We start from the raw sequence: 21,053 nt of genomic DNA, 5'->3' as shown, positions 1-21,053 counted from the left end.
GGAAAGAGAGTGGGTTGTCTGGATGCTGTACTTTTCTTATGTGGAAGTGTTTTCCTGTGCCTTAGTGGACTAGCCTGCTGCATGTTCATCACAGTGATAACTTGTGTTGAGAGGAAATGGAAAAGAAGCTAATTTTTGGGTGTTTTCTATAAGAAGTCTTGTTTTATGTATACAGATGCACTGAAATTCCAGAGGAGTCATGCTTGGGTTTTTGCTTCTGGAATCACAGAACCAACACCTTACAGCTATAAGAGATCTGGCTGATTTTACTAGTTGTGTATTTGATACATCCTTCCCAAATTTACAGTTTACTGCAGAAACAGACGTTTTGTTTTAACTGGTGTAGTGCTCTGCATAGATATAAAGCAAATATTGAAGTAGCTGTGAATGCTTTTATATAATTAGTGACTGCCTTTCTGGATTATTTCATTAGAATTATGAAATGTATCAAAATAAGAATCTAATTTACCTTTCTGTCAGCTGTATTTGGCTATGACTGAGAATAGCGCAAAAATCTGGTTTAAAAACAGAACAGTGACAGGAGTTTCTTCCTATTCTTATCCAGCTATGAAGATAAATTTTCTTTCTTATATGTTTAGTTTTTATATCTTTTTATTTTTCTTCTTGAAGTCTTTAAAAGAACGGGAATTGAACTGCTGATCAAAAATTATAGTGCCATAAAGTAACAAAGATGGCAACTCCATTAGAGTGGGTGAAGTTATTTATAGACAGGACCTTAATCTGCAGAGAGTAAACTCCAGTAAAATAATTGAATTTGATATGGGAAAGAGAACAACTACCTGTATCATTTTGTAGTAATTTCTCCTACTGCAGATGAGAATATTTTGGATGTACAAGTGATAACGGAGTGAAGTAGGAGCCATTTTGTCTCTTTTCACTTCCTATATAGAGATTGTATTCTGATTTCAGTTGATATTAAGGTAATGATTTTCTGATGAGTTCTCTTTCTATACTTTGCTTTTGCCTGAAAGGTAGGCTGCTGTATTAGGTCTCCCTTGGGATGATACAAGAACACAGACGTCTCAGATTGAGATTTGTAGGTTAAAGTTCATCAAAGGTTCCCTGATGGCACTTTGAAATGAGGCATGGAATTTTTTCAACTTATTCAGAGAGATGACCTTTTATTTATTTAGGTTTCTGTAGCATATGACTGGTATCTTTTACTGCATATGTCTCTTCTGCAAAGTAGTCAAGTTCCAGGCAGACAGAATTTAACAAAATCATTTTTCTAATATGCAGAGGTGTTGAGGAAACAGATGTACATTATCCTTTAGACTTTAACTCTTGGTATCCTACTGGTGTTGGCTAGGTCACAATGTGTTGTTAAGATCTGTTTAAAAATTGATTAAACTGATGAGATTTGTTGTTCTGTGAGGGTAACATTGCCCTTGAGACAGGTGGGAAAACATGCTCACATAGTTTTAACAGTTTCTATTTCTGTAAGACTTTCTAAAATGTGTCGAGAAAGATGAAGTAAATAGTCTTTTTGTAGTGTGTTTGTACTGAAGAGGAAACCTATTACAGTGTTGTTAAAAATACGTAAGTGATGGTGAAGTAAATGTTCACCCTTAGAAATCTCCCCTGGATCAAGGTATTTATTCAAGTAGGAGTTTTTTCTTGTGCTTATTTACAGAAATGATGTTTTAAAAAAAGTAACTACAGAAAATTGTTTACAGTGAAGGTCAATAGAGATGTGTGCAGAGAGAAAATGGATAGTCCAAAGAAGTGGTCACAGGTGACTTATTTCAAGGAACCAACATTTTTAATTGAAATTTCCCAACTTAGTTTTATTGTTCACCCTGATGGCAGTTTCCTTCCTCCCATGCAAATTGCTCAAGACCTGAGGAGCAAGCAAAGAGATACTGTGACTACAGTCGATGTACAATCTTCATTCTTAGCCATTTTTTAACACAATTTAACACATCATGTTAAATTAAATCATAACACACCATGTGTTAAATTAACTCCGTCTTCGGAATGGAGGTGGATGTTAGTTTCCTGATGTGAAGGACCAATGTGTAGAGCCAATCCAAGAAAAAATGACCTTTTGTTTGAAAAACGGTGCCACAGAATAACTCTAAGCAAGTACACCTGAGGTTTTGTCATGTTACCATAACTTAGTGCCATTTTAGATGAGATGAATGTTCTGTAGTTATTTTATCTTTAGAATTTGGCAGGAGGTCAGCTCCAGGATTTGTGGCCCATTTTTTAGTAATATAATATTTTAATATAATGGTACACAGCATTACCTCACCAGATCAAAACGTTTACTTTAATTAGGAAGCAACTTCTGATAACCGCTGGCGATACAGAGAGGATAAATTGCATGTTCTTTAATGCACTTTGTGTTGATTCAGGTCATCTTAAAAAGTTGTCAGCGCTGAGAGGAGATCCTCCCTTTGGCACTAATTGTATTTCACGTACCAATGACAGCGATGAGTGAGGAGCTGTGATTTTCTTATTCGCATCTCTGTATTTTATAGTAGCTGAAATTTTTAAGCCCTCTACTGAAGGCTACTGATTTTAATGTTGCTACTGAGTTTTAGAGCAGTAAGGGAGGAAGAGCTGGGCAGTTGCATTAGCTGATCATTGCTGTCTTGGCATCCTTAAATACTTAAATACCCCAGAAAGAGGGATTGTTCTGATGTCTAGTTCAGTTTGATCCATATTTAATGTGTATTTTTCTAAAGTTTCTCTTCTAAATTGTGATCTAGGGACAGGAAATAATTTTAGCACTTAATCTAGAAAGAGCTTTTAATAGCATAGGTATAAATAAAATACAGCTTCTAAGCTTAAAATTCTGATTTCAGTCAGAAGAAATAGAGGATTTACTTGTATAGTTGAATAACTGTATAAATACTGGATAGAGAATACTTGCTTAATTACTAAGGTGTGCCAGATTGTATAGTCTTTATGTATAAATCTATCTGGTGTACAAGTAATGTTTTATAAAATCTTCCTTCATAGATTAAAAAAAACCACAGATAAATAGTCATAGGAAATGTTATTTTGTTACTGGAGTAAAACTGTATGTGGAAGCCAAGAAGAGATAGCAGTTCATCTATATTAGTAGAATGGTGAGATAAATAGAAGAAATCTGTAACGTGCTTCTTGTAAGTTGACACCCATTTTCTGCTTCAGAAGCTATCCTGGGATGGCCTGGGCCCAAGTCGCACTCCACAGAACAACTGAAAAATGGTGCCCTCAGCTCCTTATCGTCTGCTAGTGCCAGCCTTACGTGGGCAATAGTCCCATCTGTAGCCCAGGACGGACAGGCACTGCAGCCAAATACAGAGGTAAGCATACGATGTCTCTACAGGCCGTTTCTCTTGTATATGAAATTTGACATAGGTTAGATGCAAACCACATATGCTGGTGGATGCTTTTATTAATTACTTACTGTTTTTTTTTCTTTGTAATATTCTCTTTGCTCTTCCATGTTTGCTCTTGAGTGTCAGTGTATACCTGACTATTCTTTCAGTTCAAAACTATATTGTTTTCTGAGCCCTTGTCCTGTTAAGTGATTATGGGCAGAGCTTGACCACATCATCCTGCACCAGCCTGTTGATTTGTGCTTTTGTGGCATTTACTTGGTAAAGGGCAGTTGTGAAGCATCGACTCTTTGAGGAGGCTCGCGTCTGCGTGTCGGGCATCTCGTGCACTGAAAGGCTCTCACCATGCCAAACTTCTTCAGCTTCTGCTGTCTGCTTCGGCTACCAGTGCTGCCCACCAGGAAAACACTCCACTCTGAGAACCCACAGATTGTAGGGCGCCTGGAGCATGTGAGACCTGGAGAAGTGAAAAGAAGTATTTGAGAGAGCTGAAGAAACCCTCTTCTGCTAGTGAATGCTCTGGCAATTGGAATGGCTTAAATTATATTGCCTTTAACAAAATGTGTAATAGCTGGTGACATCAATAAAGCTGTTTGTTTTTCCAGTTCTTTTGTAGTATCTTGAATTGCAATATAGTTCAGAAAATCCAAGGATAAACCAGACTTTTTTTATATTGTTATTCTACTCCTTCCAGATATGTCCTTAGAAAGCAGTTTCAAATTCTGTCACTGTTAATCACAATGTTTAAATTACCTGTAATTGCTTTTTATTAGGAAGTTGTGTAATTTCTTTTTCAGAGAAGCCAACTACAGTTCTTACAGTGTGTTTTTAAGACGAGGCTATTTAAGACTATTGTTTTGGGAATTACCACTTTAGTCACTGATAGACTGCAATTTCTTTCATTAGGGTTTATTTAAGATGTTTTTATTCTTAACCACCTGGTAAAACCAAATGGGATGTAGAAGCATGGGCTTTTATAGTAGGACATAAAGAGCTGATTTAACTCATCTCACAGTAGCATTTGGCAGTTCAGTTGAGCCATTTGTAACTTCTTTTAAATTACTTTTTTTTTTTTTTTAAAGTCCAGTCTCCTCCACTTGCTGGTGAGAGAGACTGAGTTGCACCTGTGGCTGGAGGTATTGCTTTGCTTGTGGAACTCATCATTTATTGAGAAGGGGAGTACTGAAGAGATGGCTGTAAACAAGGGAGCATGATGCTGTTTGTCATACAGAATCCTCAGTGCTTTGTGGTCAGTCTTCCTGAAATCAGCAGTCTGCATTTGAAGGCCCTGGGCCACTGGCCCTTAAGAAAGAAGAAAAAGAGAAAGGAAAAAAAAGATAAGATTTTTAAGTTCTAAAAAGCTCAGCTGAAGATTTTTTTTTTGGCAGAGGCAAAGTTGGAGTTTGTGGATTGGTGGAGCAACAAGAAGCAGCTAGACCCAGGCCTGTAAATTTTGGGGTTTTTATGGCAGCACAGTTTATTAAGCAGAAATTGGGCTTTGACCTGAGAAAGTAGTCTGAAAGTAACCATTCGTTCCTGGAAGCTCTTTCCAAACGTGTGTATTCCCTTCCCCTGGGTCTTTGTGTTTTATGTTGTCTGAGATGAATACTGTTGGCTCAGAATTTGAAATGTTCTTTTAAATGTAGCTAATACTTTTTTTTCCACTTCTGATTATTTTGATCAAGATATTGGTGCCTCATTGTAAGAGTGAAGCTCAAAAATTGAGTTGTGGAAGAGGTGAACAGTTGCATCTAGCATGAGCTGGAGCTTTTGTGGTTTCATATTCATCTTCAGATAAAAAGCGAGTTGTCGTGCCCTGTTACAGAGGCTGCACCTCTCAGCTGCTGTGGTCAGACCCTTTTCTGGGAGAGGAGATGAAGTTATCCTAGAGTGCTGTGGGTTCTGCTCAGCTGTCTGAAGTTGAGCGAAGTGTTGAACAGGAATCTGGAGCTTCTTGTGACTAGAGAAAGGAAGGTGAGAGAGCAGCCTTTGTAGAAGAGAAAAATCTTTTGAACAACATAACTGTTACCCAGCTAAGGATGCTGTCTGAGACAGGAGATGATGCCTGACACCCTCCGAAGTTATCAGAGGTGATTGACTTCATACACTTCAACAATTCTGTGTGCAGGATTTAAGCATATTTTGAAATGTATTCTGGCCTGTTGTGTGTCGAAGGCATGAGCCTAGGTTTGGTATTGAGCAGCCAATTAATTGTCAAAGGTATAAAAGCTCTGATGTGCTAATTAATTAGTATGTGTAATTGCATATAAAAACAGCTGCAAATCATCACGCTTCCCTTGTTTCGTAGTCCAGGTAGCTTTGTTAATAACTGCAGTGGCAGCAGCAGAGAATGAGAAAATGCATCTAGATGTCATTGTTTGATAAATTTTTGGCATTGAAAACACTGATATTTTTTTTTTTTTTTTTTTTTTTTAAATTTATCTGGTAGCTTCTTTTAGATGTAGAAGAAAAGAGAAATCCAGAAGTGTCATTCAAATTAAGCTTATTTCTCTTAATGATTTTCTTTGAAAATACTCCAGATTAGGCACTGGATGATTCTTACTTCTGAAGAAGATGGCAGTGTATGAATCGCGCTCAGCTTTCAAAATATACCTGCCAGAAGTGACCCTTGCTTTTACAGGAGATGTGAGTGCTGGTTCTTCTCAGTGCTATCACAATTCAAATTCCTGCTTTGACTAGGCCTAGATTTTTGTTTTAAAAGATCTGTACATTTCATGATATAACCTCTATCTCTTAGTCAGAAGCTATACCCCAAAGGAATGGGAGAGTGCTTTTTGGCTAACACTCAGCCTAATGTAGGAGATGTACCAACCAAACAAATTGTGAATTGACCTGTAGTCTGAAATAGAAAAAGCCATTAAATTACTACCCTTGAGGAACAACCAACTCAGCTGTTTATATTATAGAATGTTACTTATAAGGGAAGATAATTTTAGGTATGTGGATCAGCAGTGATTTTAAAAAGAAAACAGAGATGTTTGTGATGTTGGGAGGGGAGTATGGCTACTGAGGAATCTTTTTCATATAGTGGGCTGTTAGTAGCAGCGGTTTCCTGGCAACATGAACGAGTGGCTGAATGTGTTTAGTGATAGCTGTGTTCGTTCTCAGCACAGCATGTAGACACTTACAGCAGTGCATTAGGCAACACCACTTACAAAACAATGACTTGTTCTCTGCCCTGTTTTTTGTATGTTTATCAAGAAGCATGCATCTTTATAATTCTTCTCTGGAATAACAGCGTTCATCTGATGCAATTTTCTTTGACTACTTAAGCATTCTTGAGGGGTACAGTAAGTTCTGGAGTAGAGTTTTGATGCCATAGAAAACTAAAGTAACAATTTTCTTTTTGGTCTCTCCTACTTGTCAGGGTTTCAGGAAGGCAGAGTTTCTCCCCTCATGAACTAATGTAGCAGCTGAAGATTCTTCTCTTTAGATAGTGTGTTGGTGTTTACTTACTTTTGCTATTAAGAGTATTTCTTGCTTCCAAATTTTTTTTTTTTTTTTTTGATGTTGCTGTTTCATCTTCCCATGTGAGTTTTCTTTAAGGGTTGTGATATAGGGCAACATAAAGTTAAAGCCTATTGTCTTTGCTGAAGGAAGTAACCCCCTTGAAAATGAAATGCCAGCTTAAGCACCTTTGTCATTTTTATTTTTCATACTCTTTTTTTTTTTTAGTAAGCCACAAAGTTTTAGCTTGTCTATTTTTTTTTTTTTTGGTCTGTCCACCTGAAACATCAAGTGGAAGCAGGGGTAAGGGCTGAGCTGATCAGAACTACTCTCGGTCTGAAGTGAGTTGATATAAAATACTTTTGTGCATCCCTTAGTGAACCAGCTTGGAGATTTTGGTGTAAGCTGTGTGGTACTTTCAAGGTTTTTCCCTTAAAGCAGAACAGGTCAAGATGGAGTATGCCAGATTATGCACTTCAGAGCTGTGACATAAATGGGATGCTGCTTCCTTCATTTAAGGGTTTATAATTTTGAGATTCAAGAAATGCTGAAATTGATTCATTTAAAGATTTTGAGTCCCATAGTAAATTTGCTTGTAATAAACTTGGTGCCTAAGTAGAATAAAGGTGTGAATCACTTCCATGTGTGAGCTACTGTTCCAGTTAAATTAATTATAATTTTGAGTGTCAGAATTCCCCTTCTGAGTGGACAAAAGGTAACTGCAGGCCAAATCCTTCCCCTGCCATCCAAATACAAATGGGAAATAGTCTCTTCTTACACAGGAAGGAATAATTTTCTTTTAATCTAAGAACTTAGTTAAGAATTTTTACAAAACTCATGCTGTAGCTACATCTGTGATTTGGCTGTTTTCATGTGATTTTTATGCCTTAAAATGTCATGCCAGCTGATTATTTCCATCCTGTGGACCTGGTTTCTATGCAGTCTCTCTGCTTTCCAGTCCCTAACTTTCCCTTGCTTGTGTTCATGAGAAACTGTACACATGCTTTGTACTGAAGAGTCCTTTTTAATAGGATTGAAGTTTTAGCTCTGTAGGATTGAGGATTTAGCTCTGATTATCTAACTGCTAAACCAGGTTTAATTGTGATAGTGATTGCAAGGGCAGTCAGGTCCAGGTTATTAAAGATATTTCAGTCTCCTAGATGATCTGAACCTTGATGTTTTCAACTGCAGGAAGAAACTGCTACTTAAAGAAGGTACCAGATTGTTTAGTTCTTAATTTTGAAAGATTATGTGGTTTTTGTCCAATCCCTTCAGGTGATAGTTGCTTTCAAGCTGAAATTGTTTTCTGTCTGTAGGTTAGTATACATCCAAATATAATGATACTTCATCCTTTACAGATGTCATGGGTTAAAGTTGGGCTGGCCACTAAACAAATGACAGATGCTCTCTCTTAAGCCCTCCCCCTTCCCAGGAGGGAAGGAGAATAAAGGAGAGAGAATTATGCGTTGAAATGGCAACAGTAGAAAGAAAATATAATAAGAAGAAAATAATGAAATATATACAAATACATACAAAATAAATATTGGACTCCCCCAGAGTCCAGACTGGACTCAGTGGCAGATGGGCACTGGATCCAGGAACTCATAGATTGAGATAGAAGGCAAAAGAACGTTCCTCCGCGGAAGCCAGCCACAGAAGAGAGTTTGACCCTCAGCTCTGTACCGCATGTGACACACATGGAATGGAATACCTTGTGGCTCAGGTCTGAATCACTTGTCCTCTCTGCTCCTCCCTGCAAGTGCAACCTTTTAACTTACTTAATGACCGTTTCACTTAGTGTACTTCAATGTGGCACACAAGATTTAGCAGTGACCTTGGTTTCTACAGGAGCAGGTGTAAGCAAGAGCCTTTCTGCATGCCAATCCTTAGTAGTAGCTATAAATATCAAGTGCTCTCACTTCAGAAGTAGACACCGTTTGAGAAAATCTGCCGTTAACTTCAGAAAGTGCAATTACTTAGAAGAGACTGAGCTGAAGATTAAAATCAGTGAACAGATAATTAGTTCTGTTCTAGCTCAAACCAGGACAACAGAAGATATAATAGCTTTTACACAGCTATTACAGACTGTGTTAGAGATGCTAAGAAATAATTTAAAAAGTGCTCCTGCAATTTTAGAAACTAAGCTAGATAAAAGAAATGATTTCTAATTCAGTTTTACCTTTTCTTTGTATACCTGTGTCTTGGTAGACTTGCCTAAGACTGTGAATTATTTCCTAGTATAAATTGTTCCTAGTATTTCCTAGTTCCTTTTTGTACTTGACATAAATCTGTGTAATTGATGTTGGGAGATCAGCTTAGCCATGAGCATACAGTGCTAGCCGTAAGTGCAGTGATGGAGAGAACAGATTAAGGTTGGAAAGGAACATTTCCTGTTACAGAGAGTCCCTCTTCACTGTTTAGTGCAGACATTACAGGATTTCTGAATGTGCTCTGCTTTTTGCCTTCTGCATGATTAAGTACTTTTTGGGCTGCAGAGCACAGTAAATGGCCTGTAATGACTTGGATAGATAATTAATCTCTAGGCAAAGATGGTACCAGTTAATCCACTCACAGCAGACCATCTGAAAAATTAAATCTGAGATAATCAATTGCAGGTATATTTAAGGATAATGAGGGGAAGGTATATTTAAGGATTAAATGCACAATTACTCTGAAAGTAGAATTAAATGACCCTAAGCCTGCTACGGCAGCACTGACAACGAGTAAGATAATCTAGCTAATTTTGATTTTATTTTTTTGCTAGCTTTCTGGAGTAGTTACTGTGTCAGCAAGTAATCTCTAGTAAAACTGTTTATGCAAATACTTAATAAAAATTTAGCTCCAGCCAAAGCCATTGTGCTTTGTTGAGTCACTCTCACTTCCAAAATGCATGTATTTCAGCTGCTATGTATATAATGTATTTGAGAGTAATATGCTACTTAAAATAAATTATGAAGCTTTAATACAAAATTTGCATCTAATTTGAATAAACATGAGGCTGTGATTCACTTGTCATTCCATAATTACTAGTGAAATTCAGTGAAAACTAATCACTGCAATATAAAGAACTCAGGTTCCTGTGCAGTAAGGCTTAAAACTTGAGTTAAAATGGATCACTTGCCTAGTCTGTTCATTATAAAACTCATGTCCTCTGCAAAACAAACTCTGAAACCAATGTTAATTTTATTTCAGGATTGTATGCTAATTGATTTGTTGTGTGCCAGTTGATTTGTTTTGTGCTGTCACTTTTATTTCTTAGTATGTTTATAGAAGTGGGTTTGGCAATAACTGCCCATTAGTAAGCTTACCCATATCATTAAGACTATCAATAACTTCGCCAGACTTCAGTAAGTTGGACACAACTCTTCTACAACAATTACTTATCGCGGGTTGAAATTACTTTATCTTGCTTAGTGAAGCATCATCCAATCTGTTTTCAGCTGTTCCATCTGGTCTTGCTAGGAAAAAAAATAGGGTTTTCTGCTTGTGATGAATTCTAGTGATTCATTATTTGAAAAACCCTGAATATGTAAACAGCTGGGATGAAAGTATTTAATTACAAAAGCATATCTCAGAGGAGGAGCTGTAAGGAGAATATGTAAGAGCCAGGACTGGTTTACATGATGGTGTTGAGACACTGCACAGTCATCTTCACAGTCTGAGTTGTATGAAGTGATTCATGAGGTTGAGAAGAATCTTTGAAGCTCTTCAAGTAGAGTGTTCCACTGACCTCAAGAAGTTAGCTGTATGGAAAATGACAATCTTCTAGGCTCAATTTGTTTCATGTATACATTGAATATTCTCCTAGTATGTTCTGTAACTATTTATTTTCCTTTTGAAAGACTTGAACCTATCTTGATTGATTGATCTGTTGTGTGTCAGGAAGAACAGTGTTTCTAGTGGATGGGACAGGAAATTGCAGGAAGAGTCAGGCCAGTTTAATAAACATGCTGTCTTGAGGAAGGATGGTTAGCACTGCTTCTATTAACATGGCTTTACCATTTCTCTCCTCTTATAAATATGCTGGCACGTGATACAGCATGCAAGAAATGGCACTGCAAGAACGGGATTTACATACAGATTAGGCTTGCAAGACCAGATGACTGCAAAGGTTAAATTTGTAGTTGTCTATCTTTTTGTGCCCTCTTTGCATATGTGAATGGTGTATTATTGACTAATGTGATAGCTTTTTTTCTGCCATAGATTTGCTTGGCTAGCATACAAAGCAACATAAAAGAGAAGTGAATTACAGCTGGCTAAATGATTTCAGCTCAGTGTAGTTTTTTGTCTTTAACTCCCCAAAATTTATAAGCATGTAACTTTGTTACCCCTCACAGTCTCTGAAGTCCTGCCTGGCCAGTGATGGGAATCTGTCCTGCCACACTGCGTGGTTTGTAAACTTGTAAAGTCTGAGTAACTTATTTTGGATAGTGTCAGATGCTATATTTCTAGCCATCTTGCTTTTAAAAAAGTCTCAAAACTGAGTACCTTTCAGGAGATTGTTCTTCACTAGTTGTTCATATTGCATTAGGAATAGGCTTTGTTAAAAATTATGACGAGCTATGGTATTTCTTGTAGGTTCAGTTCAGTATAAAATTTACTGTTCTGAATTGTTAGCCTTCGAGATTTTTTTGCTTCAATTTAGGTCAAGTCCGTAGGGCTTTTCTCTTTGTACGTTTTTTGTAGCCTGATGTTGCTGTTTCTTTCTGTTGAGACCAGTGATGAAAAATATTTATTCCCAGTTCTTACTGAATTTATGCAATACTGCAAAGTCCTCTTATGTTTTAGGATTCTGAATAAATGGTGCTGTACTTCAGTAGCCCTCATTTCATGAAAGATGCTCACAAAATGTGTGGACTGGTACTTAATACTTTCCTGTGCAGTCTGTGCTTGGGAATTAGCTGATTTTTCAGCTGATTTTCAGAACTGACTGGCTTAGGTTTATCAAAATGTAAATTTGCCAGAAGAATTATCTTACAAAGGAGATATGAACATGTAGGGAAAAAGTTGTCCAACAAACATTATTTGGTGCATAACAGGATTACAATGCTGTAGGTAACCCAAATGAGGATCTCTGTATAAAAGGATAAATCACTGGTTAATTCTTTATGCTTAAACAATCGCTTTCATTATTAGTTTCTAATTTTTTTTCTGAAGTCTTACACAGGCTATACTGCAGCTTAAACATAGATGCCCTCTGTTTCATGTTAAATGCATTTTTTTTCCTACTCTTTAGAAGAAAAAGGATTGATTTGTTTAAAATCTCCTATGTTATATGGTCCTTGTCACTGCTATATTGCTACATTTACCCCTAAATATGGTCACAGGTGAGTTAAACATATCTGCAGTGTAGGAAAAGGAAGCTTTCTGAGCTTGTTCTTTAAGGATGAAAAGACTTCTGTGTCTGGAGATACTACTGCAAACCATTAACAAAAAAGCATTAGTAAAGCTCTCAAAATAGTGAATATCTGGATAATGTGCTTGCCTCCAGATGCCTGGCAGATTGGTTTTGTTGGAAAGGAAGAAGATTGCAGACCTATTTGTTGCCCAAGATACAGGGTTTATGGTTATTTTCTTTGCTTGCATCATCTGTATGTCAGCCTGTGATCATTTAAGAAGTATTGGTATTAAGACACATTTCTACTTTGCTTGCTTGCTTTGCAGTGAAGGAAGGATCTCCCAAAGAGAGCCAAGTATTACTTGGTTCAGTAGATGACTCTCCTGTTATGTGTTATATCCAACTAATCTTGTTGGCTAGATTGATTGCTCACATTGCCATACTTGGATCCTTTGCACTTATCCCTAGCTGGAGAGATTTTCTGAATGTCCACTGTGTTTAGCATTTTCAATTAAAAAAACTTAAACAAGAAACCACAAAATACATATAAATTATCCATACACACAAAAGAAGAGACATGTTTTAATCATTGATTGTCCTGGTTTGGAGACCTGAATTACCAAACACAAACAACAAATTTGGTAAGAAATTAAATTAATTTCTGGGCACTTTGTAGACATTCTTTCTTGATGGAAGCTTTTTCTGCCAAGTATTCTATGGTTTGACGTATCATTGATGACTGATGTATCCATGATTACATAAAAGCTTTGACCCCACTCTCTCTCACCCCAAGATCAGATTCCGCAATTACTTATCCATCCAGACAGATATGCCTGGATTATTTTTCTTGGTGTACATAATTTTAAGCAAGTAGAAAATCTGCCTGTTATACCATTTCTCCTTCATCCAGTTGTATGAAGGAGGAACTTTAAGTGCCTTGCTGATTAGATCTGTATGCAGGTGACAGTAACAAAGCTGAAAGAAAGTGATGGTTTTGCTTGCCATACTGTTGTTGTGTATAAATTATAGTGTGCTTTTGATTGTAAAATCCTTCTCATTCAGTTGTCATCTTCTGTTACTTGCTTTGATTTTTTAAAAATTATTCTGACTTTGGTTAATGATTGTTGTATCTAAACTATAGTGGTTGAATGCTAGGAAAAGAGTGACTCTGTGTGTGGTTTTGAATAGGGTGGATTTCCACTTGAGGTGGTAGATTTTTTGCATGTTAATACTATAGCAAAAATTTTCCCAGCATTTAAAGTAAAAGGTGCTGACAAAGGCAGTAGAGGCAGCTCCTGTGAAATATTAAGAGTAAATGAAGAAAATCAGCTGAGCTGAGCCACTTATTTTGCTGTCTTTAAGAGACCTTTTTTAGGCTGAAATTGAGATGTATGGACTGTAATAAGTTTTGCTTTCTAAATTCTCCATTTAAGCTCTGCTTTCATTGAGTTGCTTTTAAAAAGAATCAAACCTTGAAAACTGGGGAGCCTTAGGTCTCTTTGAAAGTCACCAGAACTTTGCCATCCAGGTGCCCTCACTGCAGTGGGCGTATGGGATGTTGATGTGTTTGAGGTTTTATCTTTGATCTGCTCTTTCTTTGCAATGCTCATTCACAGGGCTACCAGGAGCAAAACAATGGCTGGAGTTCATTGTACCACTGCTTTTCCAACCCTCTTTGTTTCCTTCCTCTGCTTACATTGTGTAATGGTGTGCTTGTAAATGCTGAGAAGAGTATTTAATATTTTGTTATATTTATACTGTTATTGAAGAGTAGAAAAGCTTATATAAAGACACGTAGGAGCTTGTTGCATATATATAAAAAATGTTGCTACCTTCTAATTAAGCTTAAAGTTGCTAACCTATAGATTTCGATGGATTTGGAAGAGAAGTTCATGCATCATGATGATGATGGTGATTTTCAGTCTTTACAGTGAGTTTGAAGTACGTATGTCTGAGTTTTTGTTCAATTTTTTTGAAGATTTATGTTGAAGTGAAATTTTTATATTTCATTTCTATTATGTAAATTTCAATTTTCTGTATGGGAATTACTCCTCCTTGTAAGTCAAGGTTTTGGTAGTGGGGGTGTTGCAGAAGTGGCTTCTGTGAGAAGCTGCTAGAAGCTTCCCCTATATCTGACAGAACTGATGCCAGCCAGCTCCAAGATGGACCCCACTGCTGGTAAACCAGAGCAAATTTGTGATCGTTGCAGCACCTCCATGTGATAACATTTAAGAAGGGGAAAAGCCTGCTGTGCAACAGCAGGCAAAAGAGAGGACTGAGAATATGTGAGAGAAAAAATTCTGCTGACACCAAGGTCAGTGAAGAAGGAAGGGGAGGAGGTGCTCCAGGTGCCAGAGCAGAGATTCCCCTGTGGCCCATGGTGAAGACCATGGTGAGGCATGATGACCCCTGCAGCCAGTGGAGGTTAGCAGATATCCCCCTGCAGCCTGTGGAGGACCCCATGCCAGAGCAGGTGGTTGCCTGAAGGAGGCTGTACCCTATGAGAAGCCTCTTGGCAGAGCCTGTGGACCCACGTATAGAGGAGCCCATACTGGAGCAGGTTTGCTGGTGGACTTTTGACCCTGTGGGAGGTCTGCACTGGAGCAGCCTGTTCTTGAAGGACTACGTGCCTTGGAAAGGACCCATGCTGAAGCAGTTCATGAAGAACTGCAGCATGTGGGAAGGGCTCATGTTGGAGAAGCTTGTGGAGGACTGTCTCCTATGGGAGGGACCCTCCACTGGAGCAAGGGAAGAGTGTGAAGAGTCCTTCCCCTGAGGAGGAAGGAGCGATAGGAACAGTGTGTGACAAACTGACCACAGCCCACATTCCCTGTCTCCCCTGTGCATCTTGCGGGGAAGAGGTGGAGAAAATCAGGAGTGAAGATAAGCCTGGGAGGAAGACGTTTTAATATTTAGCTTTAGTTTTTCATTATCCTACTGTTTTAGTTGGTAAAAAATTAAACGAGTTTCCTCAAGTTGAGTCTGTTTTGCCCATGACAATAATTGGTGAATAATCTCTCCCTGCCCTTATCTCGACCCATGAACTTTTTGTTATATTCTCTCTTGCTGTCTAGCTGAGGAGGGGGAGTGATAAAACAGCTTTGGTGGACATCTGGCTGGCAGCCAGGGTCAACCCACCATAACAACATGCTAATATACCAGTCTAATAAAACATACTGGTCCAGCTACATTTGAGATTCAAATCACTGCTGATGAGGGATGGGTACAGTAAGCTGCATGTCATCTACTTTGTGTGTACAGCATTAAATGCTCTTCTGCACAACATCCATGTATCTAAATTGGAGACATGGGTTTGATGGATGGACTACTTGATGGATAAGGACTTGGCTGGATGGTTGCACTCAAAAGAGTTGTGTTCAGCTGCGCAATGTCCCAAGTGGAGGCCAGTGATGAGTGGTGTTTCTCAGGGGTTGATATTTGGACCGCCGCTTTTCAACATCTTTCTTGGCGATATGGACAGTGGAATTGAGTGCACCCTCAGCAAGTCTGCAAACACCAAGCTGTGTCGTGTGGTCAGCACGCTGGGGGGAAGGGGTGCCATCCAGAGGGACCTTGAGAGGCTTGAGAGGTTGTCCGTGCCAACCTCATGAAGTTCAACAAGTCCAAATTCAAGGTCCTGCATATGGGTTGAAGCAGTCCCAAGTACAGATGCAGGCTGGGCAATGAGAGGATTGAAAGCAGCCCTGTGGAGAAGGACTTGGGGTTGTTGGTGGATGAAAAACTGAATGCAAGCCAGCAATGTGCACTTGCAGCTCAGAAAGCCAGCTATATCCTGGGCTGCATCAAAAGAAGCATGACCAGCAGGTCAAGGAAAGAGGTTGTCCCCCTCTACTCTGACATCATGGGACCCTATCTAGAGTACTGTGTTCAGCTCTGGGACATTCAGCAAGAAAGTCATGGACCAGCTTGAGCAGGCCATGAAGATGATTGGGGGCTGGAGCACCCTCCTTATGAGGTTAAGCTGAGAGAGTTGGGGTTGTTCAGCGTGGAGAAGAGAAGGCTTCAGGGAGACTTTAGCAGCCTTCCAGTACTTAAAGGGGGCCTGCAGGAAAGACAAAGAGGGACTTTTCATCAGGGATTGTAGTAATAGGATGAGGGCTAACAGTTTTAAACTGAAAGAGGGTAGATTTGGATTAGATATCATGAAGAAATTCTTTACTGTGAGGGTGGTGAGGCACTGGAACAGGTTGCCTTGGGAAGTTGTGGATGCTCCATCCCTGGAAACATTCAAGGCCAGGTTGGATTGGGCTCTGAGCAACCTGCTCTAGTTGGTGATGACTGTGCTCACTGCAGGGGGGGTTAGACTTGGTGACCTTTAAAGGTCCCTTCCAACCCAAACCGTTCTGTGATTCTGTGTTTTTAGTACCAGGTGCATTTGATAGCTGGTAGTAAGTGCAAATAAATTTTTTTGAAGGTGTACGTTCTGGAAGAAGAGAAGACAAGTGATGCGTGCAAGTTAGTGCAGCTTTGTCAATTCTGATACAGTGACAAGCCATGCAAGAAGCTAACAGCTCATACTATATTACTACTTTGGGGATATTCTTGCTGTATCAACTTCATAAAGAGAATTCTCACTTTGATGTTGAGACTGGTGAAAATCGTAAGGGGCCAGTTTGTCAGAATAGTGTAAATGTGCTAAAGCTTTCTGACCTTAGAGAGTTATATTTAATCTTACACCCACAGAAAACCTGTTTGCAGGCTCTCAAGCTACACAAGTACAAGTGTAAACGATGCCTGCAAACCTATATCATTAACGAAGGGACTCGGAAAATCAAAATGAGGTCTTTGACTTTTATGTACGCTACCAGAAGTAACTGCAATTAGATTACTCCACAGAAAATACGGCCATCCTTGCCTCTTCGTGAGGTGCTAATTCAGTATAGTGTTGCTTCTGAACAAGCCCTGCAAGTAATTTATCCCATCTTTCTCTCATTGCAGAAATGTTTCATACAGTGTTATTTGTTTTGTATCTTTTGCAGTTTTTTTAATGTATAAAGACTTAAGGACTACTTCCCTTGAAATATTATTATATTATGTCGTCTTAGCTAGATGTTTGAACTTGCTAACATTGAACCTCTTGCTCCTGACTACAGTGGGTTTTGTGGTACATAAAGACTTTCATGCCTTAATGAAAATTATTAGAAAATTTTGGTGCATTTATATGAGGAATTGACTTATGAGTCCTATACAAGTCTTCAGTGTCTTCCCTGTCAGGATACATATTGTTTCTGCATATGACTATGATGCAGAAAAGGCTTGAATTTTGCAGTGCCTTCTTTCCTCAGTCTTTGCTGGTGACATCAGCCTTCAGGAATCACAGGCCTCTGAGGTCAGAAGGAAAGTCTGGAGGAAGGCTTAGCCTTGATGGAGGAGAAACAGTTTAAGCATCACTTAAGCTGCATGTACATAACTCTGTGGGGTCTGATGGCCACCTATGAGCATGGAGGGAAGTGGCCCATGCCATTGCAAGGCCACCATGTATTGTCTTCAAAGGGATACGGTATTTGAGAAGTTTTGTTAATGAAGACTGGAAGAAATGTCACTCGTACCTTCAAGAAGGAACATCTGTGGATGCATGGTAACATCTGGGGAGCTGCAGGTTGGTTACCCTCTCCTTGATACCTGGAAAAAGTGGTGAAGCAACTAAACCTGGAAACTATTTCCAAACACATGAAGTACAAGGAGGTGATCAGGAGTAATCAGTATGTATTTACAAAGGAGACCTCATGCTTAACTAACTTGATAGCTGTCCACAATTAAGTGACTAGTGTGGTGCATGCAAGGAGAGCAGTGGTTGTTTTTTGCTTTGGCTTTGATAAGGTTTTTGACTCTGACTCTGTCTCCCATAATGTTATTGTGTCTTCATAGACAAGCTGACACACTATGGATTAGATAAGTAGGCTGTGAGGTGGATTTAAAAATTAACTGAATGGCCAGACCCAGAGGATTGTGATCAGTGGTACAAGGTCCAGTTAGAGGCCAATCACTAGTGGTTTACCTGAGGTGTCAGTACTAGGGCCAGTACTGTTCAACATTTTCATTAATAACATGGATGACAAGCTGGAGCGCACCCTCAGCAAGGCTGTAGATGACAAAAAGCCTGGGAGGAGTGGCTGATGGGCCAGAAGGCTGTGCTACCATGGAGAGAGACCTTGAGAAGCTGGACAAAGAGGAATGTCATCAAGTTCAACACAGAAGAATGCTAAATCCTGCATCTGGGGATATCTGAGCCAGTACAAGCTGGGGGCACACTGGCTGGAAAGCAGTTCTGCAGAGAAGACCTTTGGAACTTGGACAACAAGCAGACCATGACAGTCATGGCAGTGTACTCATGTGGCAAAGACCAACAACATCCTGGGCTGCATTAGGAAGAGTATTGCCAGGAAGTGGAGGGAAGTGATCTTTCCCTCTACTTGGCAAAGATGAGGCCACATCTGTGGTATTCCGTGCAGTTCTAAGCTCCTGAGCACAAGATAGACGTGGACTTCCTGGAGTGAGTCTAGCACAGGTCCACAAAGATAATTAAGGTTCTGGAGCATCCATCACATGAGTGGAGGCTGAGAGATGTGGGACTGTTCAGCCTGGAGAAGAGAAGGCTCAGGGGACACCACCAATGTGTGTATATCCCTGATGGGAGGAAGTAAAGAACAGGAAGTCAGATTCTTCTCAGTAGTGCCCAGTCATAGGGCAACAGGCGTATGAAAGTCAATGTGAACATCAGAAAATGCTTCTTTTTTTTTTTTTCTGTGTAAATAGTCAGACACTGTCACAGATTTCCTAGGGAGGCTGTGGATTCTTCATCCTTGAAGATATTAAAAACCTAGCAGGGTGCGGGACAAGACGTTCTCAGGATGTCCATTCCAACCTAATGATAACTGTGATTCTGTATGTTCCTTCCTCCTCCCCCCAACAAGTAAACACGATGAGATTCATGTCATGCTTGACAGTTGATAACGTTTGTGGAATATGCTGGAAAACCAAGTTCTGAGCTTTATAACTGAACTAATTATCTAAAAGTTAATTTCCAGAACAGCAGTTAAATGGAAAATTAACTTGTGGAAGAGGCTTTGGAAGAGCAGAGGCAGATTTGCCCTTTGACAGAAATGTAGCTGTTAATTCTGTGATTCTGTGCCAAGCTTTTCAAAGTGTCTTTTTCCTGAAGACATGTTTGTAAATACAGAATGTCTCCTTCAGGAACAATTTCTTTCCTGTACAGGTCTCATCTGTTAACAAAGAATCGGCACGTTTTCTGATGAAGACTGCTGACTAGAACATCTGTTTTCTATCCCAGCAGATGACTTCTCTACGTGAATAGATCTCAGTACAAATAAAGCGACTTGTTCAAAGTAGATCTCTGCCAATGTGTATTTTCATGTTTTCAGCCTTTAAACTTTGAAGTGATGGGGATTCCTAGGAGTGATCTGTGATTTTTCCATTCAGATTTTTCTGAAAAATCATGGTGCTTCATATCAGTGCTGGAAACTCACTTTGATGGCAGTTATTTCAAATATCAACCACTTTCTGGTGCCTGTTGGTAGCAGGTTCAGTATTTGATTCTCAGGGTGGGCACCCAAGCCTAGGCTGTACAGTTCCTTCCCAGGCTGAGCTGGGCACAGCTCAACAGCTTTTGTGCTGCTCTCTGACCACACAGGAGTGGTGCAGATCACTGCTTTCCTACTTCTGCTTCCCAGCTGTGTGCTGTGGGGGAGGGGGGTGTGGGGGGAAATCTATGTCTGTGTCTGATAATTCAGAAAAGCTGCCATTAAAGGATAATCACTCAACATAAGCTTTTGCTTTCTGCTGAGTGCTTACACATTGGCTGGCTGCTGTGGAACTGCGTCCTGTTTCTCTGGAAAGAGAGTTAAAAACCTGATTGAACGTTGATGACATTAAGAGATACAGTAGCTTTGCATTTTGTGGCTTTATGTCCACACGCCCTGTGTTGTGCTTATACAGTTGGGGTTCTTTAAAGAAAATATGCGTTGGTTAAAAAAGAAATGTCTGTTTTCTGTGCTCTAAAAAGCAATTCAATAATTACCTAGAACAGCTAATGAGAAGACAATGAAATACAGAAAGGATATTACTGAAGATGACTGCTGTTCAGTTCTTGTGACATAATTTGTAACCTGCTACCCGAGTTCTTACTTTCCTGGAAAGTGAGGAAAGATGCAGACAACTGATGGAATTCTGCATGCACTGAAGGTCACTGCTATATTGATAACTCTAATAGCAGAGCTGTGGGATTTTTGGTGCCCTTGCACATATTCTTAAAATAGAGGATAGTTAGGATAGTTAAAATTATAGCCCTTATTGCAGAGTGCTGCACCATGCACGTTTTGTAGAATAGCAACGAGAGGCAGTTGCTATTTTGTTAGTATTACGTTGAAAGGCATAGAAAACCTAGTAGGTTTTAACAGGAAAAAAAAAAAGGCTTTCTCTCCCTGGCTGCATGTGCAATCTTCAGGAGAGAAAGAGAATTATTAATACGTGACTTAGTTTGTGAACTTGTTGATACGTACTTGTATTTTCTGATGCTGCTAATAACTAAAGGGTATACAGCTGTTACATGCTCACCTGAAGGCGTGTTACCTGGTGGCACATTCTCTCTGTCTCACACCCGTGCAGACTCGGGCACACTGGCGCCCCCCGCTTGCCCCCCGCCCCCCCAGACTGTCCTTGGGGAAGCAGCAGCGGCACCGCTGCCCGGTTGGAGCTGTGTGCAGTTCAGCTCACTGATCTCAGCACCATGTGACCAGAAGCACAAGCTGCAGACTGACATCCGGTGCACGCTCTCCAACTCATTGGATAGCCAAAAAAAAAAAAGGGAAGGAGGAGGGGAGGTTCCCTTGCATTTTTTTTTTTTTCCTAGCGCG

The 21,053-nt window shown here is 39.5% G+C and overlaps 1 protein-coding gene across 1 annotated transcript in view; it reads left to right on the top strand.

Annotated features, from left to right (window-relative positions):
• The window catches only part of OSBPL10 (oxysterol binding protein-like 10), an 84,750-nt gene that overhangs the window by 43,498 nt on the left and 20,199 nt on the right, over positions 1-21,053 (top strand). Inside the window, exon 6 of the mRNA XM_008940480.1 lies at positions 3,163-3,317. Coding sequence (XP_008938728.1) covers positions 3,163-3,317 — 155 coding nt within the window. The remainder of the gene's footprint in view (positions 1-3,162; positions 3,318-21,053) is intronic.

This window comes from Merops nubicus, unplaced genomic scaffold (assembly GCF_000691845.1).
Source record: "Merops nubicus isolate BGI_N331 unplaced genomic scaffold, ASM69184v1 scaffold12475, whole genome shotgun sequence".
Taxonomy (NCBI): Eukaryota; Metazoa; Chordata; class Aves; order Coraciiformes; family Meropidae; genus Merops; species Merops nubicus.
Note: the sequence above shows the minus strand (reverse complement) of the source record. Positions and strands in the feature narration are given on the sequence as shown.